The sequence below is a fragment of the Pseudorasbora parva genome, chromosome 18 (genome assembly GCF_024679245.1).
Source record: "Pseudorasbora parva isolate DD20220531a chromosome 18, ASM2467924v1, whole genome shotgun sequence".
Taxonomy (NCBI): Eukaryota; Metazoa; Chordata; class Actinopteri; order Cypriniformes; family Gobionidae; genus Pseudorasbora; species Pseudorasbora parva.
Window position 1 is genome coordinate 16,845,445 of NC_090189.1, and position 11,012 is coordinate 16,856,456.

At 38.6% G+C, this 11,012-nt stretch overlaps 1 protein-coding gene across 2 annotated transcripts; it reads right to left on the bottom strand.

The window, feature by feature from the left end:
- Window positions 1–342: 342 nt before the first annotated feature.
- On the bottom strand, window positions 343–10,777 carry gtf3c4 (general transcription factor IIIC, polypeptide 4). 2 transcript variants are annotated; one of them, XM_067423596.1, is made up of 5 exons: window positions 10,395–10,777; window positions 7,104–8,846; window positions 6,803–6,933; window positions 3,374–3,462; window positions 343–2,482 (listed from the first exon to the last, which is right to left on the bottom strand). In XM_067423596.1, exons 1-5 carry the CDS (start codon window positions 10,698–10,700, stop codon window positions 2,418–2,420), a joined length of 2,334 nt encoding a protein of 777 aa, XP_067279697.1. In that variant the 5' UTR covers window positions 10,701–10,777; the 3' UTR covers window positions 343–2,417. The 2 variants fall into 2 exon arrangements, with proteins under 2 accessions (XP_067279697.1, XP_067279698.1); XM_067423597.1 differs by lacking the exon at window positions 10,395–10,777 and adding an exon at window positions 10,193–10,320.
- Window positions 10,778–11,012: the final 235 nt, after the last annotated feature.

Genomic DNA, 11,012 nt, shown 5'->3' on the forward strand with positions numbered 1-11,012 from the left:
GCCTTACCTTAAAATTATGCATTTAATGTTTTAATTCATGAATTTGTTAACTACAAACTAAAACTCAGTGATTCTTTATTACTTATAACTTCAGTTTTACTTCTAAAAACGTTACTGTCCAAAAAAAATTTTTGAATCACATTTATTATTGCATACAATATAATAATTGGTAAATAAATTAATACATATAATTGATCTATAAAAAAGTCATAATGAAAAAATCGATGTAGTGCAATTCTATTGTGGTACGGTGTTATTAAACATTTGTTTTCTGTAACTACAGATAGTTGAACAGATAACTAATCATCAAATATGCTGACATTTTTTAGAAAAAACACTTAATAAATGTATTATAGTTTATTATAACTTTGAACACAAAGAACTCTGGAAAACTGTACATTAATCACAGAGTGACTTTTGTAACAAATCAAATGTACATGCTTTTTGATGGTAAAAACCAGGATATAAACATAAACCGATAAATAAAACCATAAAACTGTAGCACAAAGAGAAAAGCTTCAGTGCAAGAGCGAATGACTTTTAGCGTTTTGTTTGGGCTCAACAAATTAGGCATTTAACGAAAGGTGATGTATATCAAAATATGTTAACTAACAAAAGACAATGAGATTAAATAATATAAAAATCTGTCTGTTATCTGTTTAAAGCACAAAGCCACGAACACAGAAGTTATGAATATTTCATACAGAGAAAAGAACGAAACCTCCTTTTGAAGTCTTGAAAGAGCACACACAAAGAGGAAAGAGGAGGGGGCCGTAATTATTGTCGAAATGTTTTTTGACAGATCGTTATATTAAAGAAGTAGGAGGTTCTGCCAAACAGAGCTAACCTCTTCAACAGGAGAAGTCTCCACCTATCAACAAACCTAGCACTCAAACCAAAAGGCCAAGATCCATTTGACAATCTAATAACTAGGAAAGAAAATACACGGCAGGAGGGGGAAAAGAGTCGGAATTTCAATCACGTTTGCAGTTATAATCAAATCTGTGACATTTAGCACCTCCGACTACTAATATGCACTGTATATTATGTGTACAATTGAAATCCAAATATCTTTTCATTTTCTTTTAACGCGTCATCCTAGTACATCATTTAAAAACAGCTTTCAAATTCATGTTATCAGATGCTTATCGCAATATGCCAGTGAACAAATTTGCTGTGACATGCAGCAGACGGCATTTGAGGTTCTGAGCACTGCCTTTGTGTTCTAGTCGCTCTTTGATTAATACATAATGCACGTTATTACCTCATAATCAAACACCCCTTACATGTTGCATTACCAATTGTAATGATATGGCAACATTTCAGAACGCATCGTAATGAAGGCGGCGCTCTCTATGAATAATAAAACCTAGAACAACTAAATAAACACTCTGATTACTTTACTTTTAAGTCCTCTGACGGTACCGAACGCGTTCAGTGATGCCGAATGAGAGATGGGGAGCGGAATTGTGTGTAATTATCAGACCATCTTTATCTTGGGATACCATCCGAAACCTAAGACAGGGCTGCCGACTAGCCCCGAGGCGAGCTATCATCTTCAGTGACACTAGAGAGAGCGCAGGGCAAGGCGACAAGATGTACCAGTGATAAGAACGGACATGGTGGAGAGCATTCTGAGGGTCCAACCAGCCCAAGTCCATCTTTGATCACCATCGACCCCTATATGTTAGCAACATGGGATGTCAGGGTGCATGGCCTGCATGCATCTTCCCTGCGACCCACAAAAAAGGGGCTAACTATATTTAACAATACGCACTCAAGCTCGCTATCTTAATTAAAATGGGTATCACATATGCGGCTGGGATCCATTCCTCATTACTGTTGTATCTCATTAGAGTTCGGCCTTTTGGAGGGGCTGGATCAGTTTTAAAACGGTTTTCTCTCTCGTCTCCCTGTTTTTCATTTCCTTGTACGGTCGTCTTCTCTTCCTTCAGGCCAAGGAAAAGTCATTATTTGGAGATGGGGGAGTTGGTGTTTGCGAATACAGAGAAATGTTCCCAAAGCCAATTAGGAAATGGATTTATTTAAACCAATTAAAATCAGCCACAGAAAAAGCGTGCATTTTTAATGCAAGTGTAGGATGTCATGGCGGCATAATATTAACAAATTAAAAAATATGCAACAAATATATACAATATAATAATTTATTAACCTATATAGTCACAGTTTTCATGAAAATGAGAAATTACACATCTCTTTTTAGCTAAAGCTTGGCTTTAAAATAAACATCTGTTAATAAGAAAATCTTCCAAACGTCTTATATTACAAAATAATTAGTGACTATTGTATAGACATTCTTTTTCAAGTAGTAAAAGGCATTTTAGTCATTTATGTGAGATGTAGGCCACAGAATCCAGTACTCAGCTGTGGAAGTTGTCATCTTTAGCCTCGCTGCTTTAGTAGAAAGGGGAGTCACAAAAGATGCAGGGACCTTGAAGTATTTTCTTGATCCAGTCTGAATCTGAAAAGGCGAGACGTTTTCTGTTATTATGCATAATCATTAACAAGTATGTCAAATTAAGGGGGTTTTCTACATCTGTTCATAATTGCTTGACAATGCAACAGGATGGTCAACTTATACAAATAACAATCGGGAAAAAAACATGCAAGACTCATTTAAAAAAAAAAAAAAAATATATATATATATATATATATATATATATATATATATATATATATATATATATTGTAGTGGGGGAAAAATTTATTGTGATTAATCACATCCAAAATAAACGTTTGTTTACATGCATGTGTATTTATAGATAATAATTATACACAGTACACACATATTATATAAACAAAAACTTTTATTTTGGATGGGATTATTTATGATGAATCTTTCCCAAGCACTAAAAGTTACAAATTAAAACAATGACATGTTGCATTTCTCAATAGAGTAAAGGTTTTTCCAAGTAATGATTTTTTTGTTATCTGATTAGTATTAACAAGATAATAGATAATGGCATGCCTGATTAACACTACAATGCCAAATGTGTAATCCAATATTTTGACGTGTCTAGCCTGTTTACATTCACTTTCTTACATTAATGCCTCACCAAGATGGGAACATTGACCAAACAGTGCATGTGAATGTTTCGAAATTAGCCGCCTGCCGGTCAGAATTTATTTTGTACAAGTGACAAAAAAGATAAAAGACATACTATTACCATATCATTTTCATATTGACTTGGTACCGGAGCACCAGTACGTTTGACATCCTAAGCTTGCACTGCTGTGGGGCAGCAGAGTTTTTGTTTTGTATGTGTGCAAGGTTTCTGCTGCATTACAGCAAGTGTAAGTGTGTGGTGCGATGTGGTTCTGAATGGAGATATGACACAGCATTATGGCTCACCCTCGGGCTCTGCTACCGAGGCAATACTGTCCTGCAATAGACAGCGGCGGTATGTCACACCCTGACAGGCCTGATATGACAGCGCACACCTTAGGGAGGAAGAGGGAAAGAGACAGTAAGACACATGAACAGAAACGGCAGGGGAAGGTTTAGATCAGTACTTGGCAGAGATCAGAATGACAGCAATGAAGCAACTATTTCCCTGATACACCATTAGGGGCAGTAATCTCCTTTCAGTCAGGCCAATGGATAAAATGTCACATGGGGGGGCTTGAAAGTGGGTCAAATCTACTCAAAAACTATTTAACAACTACATCATGTATAGTCCAATGCAGAGAAGGCGATTTTATACCACAGCTGAAAATTCCTCACTTTCCCATGCCTGTTTATGGCATGTTAGTCTGGACATACAAAGTAATTGTAGTCTGCTAGACTCTTGTTCTGGTATTTGTAAGGATCAAGTGCAGAATATTATAGAATATTTAGACTAATATCTAAAATTACACAAACTATCAAAAATTAACCTGTTCATCAATGTGTGCAATCTCTGTCAGACTTGAGTGTAAAACAGTGTCACTTTTCCTACTATGTTATGAACCAGATGTAAAAGTCAAATATTATTATTAAATTGTTACATTTGTATGACAAAATTCCAGATTACAGTGAAAGTTAATGTATGACTAATAATTATAGATGGGTCAGTGACATGAAGTGCATATTTTTGACATGGCTCATTTATTATGAATTGACAAGGTAATGACATGATAATTGAAAACATGATAATGAATCATCCAGAGGACCCCAGATGATCCTTGTGGCTGAGTAAAAAGGTAACTTCAGTATGGTTAGGCTAGTGGTAGACTTTCCATGTTTCCATGTATATATTTGGTTGTACCGCCTGACATAAGAGTCAAAAAGCAATTTAAAGGTGCCTTAGAATGAGTTGAAACAATATGTAAAATTATTCTATGATATCTACATAGAGGGTATGTGGCTTATTTAAGGGCAAAAATAGTCCAGATAGTTTTACAGTTCCATTTACAACCCTATAAATTGTCCCAAGGATGTAATGCTCTGTTTGGAAGAGTCATTAATATTAATGTTGAGCTCTGCTCTGATTGGCTTATTTCAGCAGCTCACAGCACAGCAGTTCAGCTGTTCAGCGAAGCGGCTCGTGAGTCCTGACCGTCCTAACCGTCCTAAAAGAACACAGACTGACTGAACGACACTTTAAGCAGAAAATCTCAAATGTAGATTGCTAAAATGCAGCTTACTTGTTTATCGGTGTTTTCAGATCATCCACGCGCGAGAAAGCGCTCGCGTTCGTGCGGTTGCCATATTTCAGTAATTTAAATCCACCAAACAGAGCTTTTTTGTGAAAAGAACGTGTATACTATCTGGTGTTTTACCTAAACATTTCCAATCTGGCAACCATATGCACGCGAGCTCTCTCTCGCGCGCGGATGATCTGAAAACACCAATAAACAAGTAAGCTGCATTTCAGCAATCTCCATTTGAGATGTTCTGCTATATAGTGCATAAGGTGAAGTTTGCTATAAGGATCAAGTGAACAATCGAAGCAATGTATCTAGGTTGTATTTTGTAATACAAAATAATATTAACCTGTCATTAGACACACTATTTAGTTTTGTATGGTACTTGGTGTTTCCTGTTGTTACCGTACTAGCATCTTGCGCCATCTAGACAATGCTGTCTCTCTAAGAAACTTTCTATTTATTCAGAAATTGAACAGCTAGTAAATAAGTGGATAAATCACTACGTACTGCTTGCAGGAATACAGTTGCCCCTTTATTCAGTTTAAGACGCTGAGCGAAGCTTGTTTGAAATTGGCTGAACAAACAAACGATTTTGAATTAAATTGTTGTGGTATCCGATTATAATAAACCTCAACCATGACTGTTGACATATGAAAAGTCCTCACGTCCCCTGCACAGCCTAAACATGACATGTGTCAATGAGAGCTGCCGTTTTTGCTATCCACGAGTGTCGTTTACCTGCAGTCCGATGATTTGGCTCCGTCAGTTCCGCCTGACAATGAACATGTTTGGACATATGCAAATGTTTGGGGCGTACATATAAATGATCCCCAACGCTTGCGCTATGTTGAGAATCACTTATTTTTCCGTGGTGTTTTTCATGCACAAGATTTACATAAGAATTAGGTGGCAATGGTGTTTGAGACTCACTGTATGGGATGTCCATGTACTGAACTCTTATTATTTTACTATGGCACGGTTAATTCAATGTTTCATTCTAGGGCACATCTTTAAACACTTTGAAATGGAATTTAACAAAGGAAATGTGTTTAAATGCATTGCTCATTACTCAAAAATATGCATTATATCAGTTAAAAAAATAAAAATAATAATTTATATATATATATATATATATATATATATATATATATATGGGACTTTAACGCATGAATTAATTACGCAAAAAAAAAAAAAAAATTTTAACCACACTTATTTTTGCACCGCGGAACGTTTTTCAATGAATGAGTTTCGACGGACCGATTATACTGAAACACCAACTAGTGCTCACGAGTCACGACAACAACAAACCATAGTGAACATGAACGAAGAAGCTGATGAAACCGCTTTGCTTGGCCCCGTGGATGGGAAATTTTGTTTTAAAAAACGAAAGGATGGAAGCGTCAACAAGAGCATGGTTGTGTGCAAGGATACAACAAGGAATTTGCGTATCACCACGCACAGTACATCGAGCCTCAAATATCAAAAATATGCTTTTGCTACACTTAATGGCAAACATGCGCTGGTCTGCTGGACTGAAATAAATAAACAATATTTTGTTGATTAAGCTCATGTATTCAGTCATTATTCAATGGTATACTAAAAATCCATGTGAAAAAATGACTTCTCATTGTTCTCAGGTCAAATATTTATATGCAATTAAAATGTGATTAATTTCGATTAATTAATTACAAAGCCTCTAATTAAAAAGCCGTAAAAAATATAAAAAAAAAATCATAATATTTTAATACCAGTAAAATGTATAAAAAATAACTGACCAAAATTATTCAGACACTTTGACTTTTGTTGTGCTGAAGTGTTTTTTCTTTAGTTGCTAATCTGACCTTTTACAGCACAGACTGAACAATATAAAGCATTGCTTGACCTAAATTGGTATTATCTAATTGTGCACTTAAATTTAACAGCTGACAGGTTGATTGCAATCCATTACATATCTTTCTATCAAAGTTATCTGATATTATCAAGATTATTTGTTCTGACACAGTTTAACTCTCAGTTCTTTTCATTTTTTTTTTTTTAATGTTCTGAACTATTGCGGATAAACTGTGATAATGTGAGAAAATGTTGGTGTCTGAATACATTTTGGTTTGATAGTATTAATGATATTATATTTATAACATTTGAGGGTACATACCTTAGCCATCTGTGCCCATTCTTGCACTCAGCCCGTTTGCAGTCTGTAAAAGGCAGAACTTCTTTACAGAGGCTGCAGTGCTCTGGAAATGTCTGTTTGTTCATCTTATTCATGATATGACCTATCAGCACCTGTGAAGGTCACACATCAAATAGGAAAAAAAATGACATACAGGGTAATAATATACTTTTAAGGTGTATTTTTAAAAAGTACAGCATTCATTCATTGCATGCCTTATTTTTATTTGCAGATTAAAACAAGCACAATAACACCTACATTTGTCGCGCGAATCATTACTCACCTTAGCCGCGCGGTCTTCATTAGCAGGGTCATTTTTGAGGAAATCACACACACCTTTGGTAGGTATACATGTTTTCTGAGTGACGCAGGTGTGCAGGTATACCTCGCCCAGCACCTTCTTCATGTTCTCACGAATCAGTTGGGACTCCACCTCTTCGATTCTGCTGCCAATTTCCCTCATTCGCTCCTCACTGGACTGACTTTCGGCATCCCCCTGCCTGACCTCCTCTAGAGCAGAGACCTCCGCCATCTCGCCTTCATCACCTCCACCCGCCTCCTCATCCCCAGCAAACCCTTTACCATCACTATGGGTCGGCCGCCACAGGGCCTCCGAAGGGGTTTTCTGCAAAGACTTGTAGACTGCTCGGAGAAGGAAAAGCTTAAAACGCCACAAGTAGGTGGACCCTGAGGTTTGTAGCTTTTCATCTAGATTGTTCTGGAGGACCGAGGGGATGCTTTTGTCCTTCAGTATCCGCCACCGCAGCAAGTCCAGCAAGTCGGCCTTTCTGAAGAGATTGTGCGATTGAGACTCGAGTAGTTCAGCAGCCGCTTCATCTGGAGTCATAAGGGTGATAAACTGCACCTGGTAGGTGCGATTGACAGGGTGGAGCCCATTGATCATGCCCTCATTCGAGATAAGAGACAAGTAGGCACCGTTTGGACTGACAGATATGCCATGTATCCGTCGACCTGCAACTCCCTCTGGCAGAACGATCTCCTCTTGTTTAAACTCAACAGCAACATCTGTGAAAACAGCCGTGAGCTTCTTTACAGTACCATCTAGTGAGCAGGTGAATATGGTCCCATTGTTATGACTGACTGACATGGATATGATAGAGGTGGAATGAAGACCTGTGACATGGGAATTGTGAACGTTGAGACCTGCTTTGGAGATCAGCAACAAGCACCAGAATACATAAGGACCTCGTGCAGCAACCACTAGGCTGCAGTTGCATTTCTGGTGCGGATGAAAGAGCGTAATGCATTTGATGTTGTGGACGGGTATCTGGTCCTTATCCTGCCATAAAACCACAGGTTGCCTGAGGGTGAAGTAACCCTTCACTGCCTTGAGGTTGACCGGAAGGATCTTTACAGGTCCGACTGAGCTGCCGACGATCAGCCCGCTCATTTTCCGCCCACTATGCTCATATTCCCACCAGGTGAGCGTGCTTGGCGGAGACACTCCAGATTTGATGGTGTTGCAAGACACCACCGAATCCTTTCCCAGTAGTGGCAAGCTGAACTGCCACACCACCACATCTCCATTCTCCATAAGCACAGCCAGAAGCACTGTGCTAACATCTTTATATGCATTATCGGTCTGAACTTGCTGCATATTGCACAGACCAGACCACTCCATGCGCATTGGCGTCTGCATGCGATACCGCCGCTGCAGTTCATCCAAGTCTTTAATGGAGCACGGAGGTGAGCCGTCGTTCTGAGCCGAGTAGTTCCTGGATTTTAACATTTCCCCATAAAGTTCTGTAAGGTCCATGAGAGGCATCCACTGCAACCGCAAATGACTGCTGTGGATTGTGAGACGATTGTCCAGTGTTAGGAAAGCAAGAAGACAGCGGCCGTATTTGTCGCAGCCTAATGGTGACCAGCTGGTGTACTTCACGCCATGGGGGCGTCCACATTGAGGATGGATGACTCGGTCTGTCATTATCATTTGGCCTACAACTGGATCTTTACTCTTAGCAAAGTTTTCTTTAACGGTCTGCACCTCCTTTTCTGGGCCAACCTGTAACCCAATTTGTAAGACATTAAAGGAATTGTTTGTGAACAGCACATATTTCTTGCTTTTATTTATATAAAGTCAGGGAGGAATTACCATCTGTTCATGTGATTAGTGAGAATGGTCAGAAAAGTCCATACATTTTCATTTATAGTTCAAAACATGAAACAAACTCTTTAAGTACATTTTGGTCACAAATGTTATTGGCAGGATAATACCAGTAACATTTGTACACAAAAAATTACTCTAAAAAGAGTAATGCATTTGTTAATGCATGTAACATTACACAGAATGGCCAGCTATAAATTAAAGGTGCATACTGGCTTTACTTTGTGTGAACATTTTTACATGTCTGGTATAAAGTCACATGACCAGAGCTGTTTAAAGCAGCACTTGGTAACTTTTGCTCTCGGGGTCCCCCTACAGTTGGGAAAAAATAATGTCCTCAACTATTGTCGTAAGCTCTGTCATGCAACAGGGGATGCCATCGCAAGTGCATTTGTTGACATGACAACCCTGATAGCCCTGAACTAGTAATGCGCGGGTCTTCTCATAACCCGCGGACCCCGTATGTCTATTTAATGGTCGCGGGTGCGGGAAGGTTGTAAAAATATATACAGTGGTGCGGGGCGGGCCAAATGACTTCATAAAAGCGGCCCGCGGGTTGGTGCAGCACTAACAGTTACCCTGAACACTGCAGGAGTTCACATGCAGGTGTTCTTCTGGCGTCGCGTGTGAAATGTCTTCATCCCAGGTACAGTCAGTGGCATATGTTTCAGCATGTCATATGAATATAATTTCATGGGTTTTATTTTTTTCAAACGCCAAATAATTGCTATGCTCACGTTTACAAGCCAGCATCACGTCCGAATTTAAGGAAGTGTGGGTGTTGGTGGAAGTGACGTATATGCCGTAAAGCAGTCGAATTTTGTAGTTCTTTTTGTTCTCGGGTTACTACCCGAAGTTTAAAAGTACGATTAAAAACGATACAGACCCCATCAAGCTATGGCAGACGTGTCTTTCAACCTATTGTAAGTCGATATATCATCTCAAGAGTCTTAAAAAATATATTATGAAGGTTGAAAAGTTACCTAGTGCTGCTTTAATTCCAGCTTGCCTTTCTGAAAGATGATGTCTCTGTCAAAGCTTCATAAAACGAAGCATTTAAAATACATGTCATAATACAGATTCAACTATCATATTTGATACATGTAATATGTAAAAAGTCTATTATTCATTAAGATAGCTCTGTCTCATAAATAATGACCATAGGACACATAAATATGTCAGTGATCACAATTGTAACCAGCGGGAAAACACAGAGGAAATGGGGAAAAAAATCACTACTTCACCTTCACAATCACATTTAAAAATAGCAGATTTCCAGTAATAGTAGACATAAGAAGAAATATGAATTGATTCTTGAATTTTCACTCCCGACAACTGGAGTGAAAAAAGTTACTTATTTTGCACATTTTGAGATGTCATCATGCCAATGGTTTAGGTCTGGCCACGTGATATGGTACCATAAAGCAACAAGAACGCGCGCATTACCTTGAGTTCACATGCTTTGTCCGGCACGGGGATGTGAGTGCGATGCAGCACCAGATTTTGACTGAGACTGTGTATGTCACACACCAGCTCCATGAGAGACACGCTGTTAGTGCTGGAGGCCGCCAGTCTGTTATCCTCTGCCCATGACAGGGGCTCCAGACCGCTAACTGGACTTAGCAATTTAATCGCTGGAGCGCGCAGCACAACAGGACCCTGTCCAGTCCAAAAATCATTGTCCTGTCCTGACTGTGCTTCAGACGCGGATGCTGCCTTCTCAGAGGTACTATTTGAGCGCACAGCCGCCATTTTTCTGTATAAAAATAAAGCCCGTCTCCAGGAAGTTACGGTACCGGAGGAGGAGGGATTTCACGAGCGCGGTATGGGCTGGGTTGCCAGATTGATACCAGATTGTCACTCTTGAAACAATTAGTTGGTTGTTTATTAACTATAATAACAATAATCATTACTATATATTATACTATTATATCACTATTTATTATTTGTATTGTTATTTTATTACATGTATTACTGAATTACACTCTGGTGCTTTCACTTAACTATGGGAAAGATGCTGATTAGGACACCATTAGTTTTTGTTTAATTTTTGTTATCTTGCAC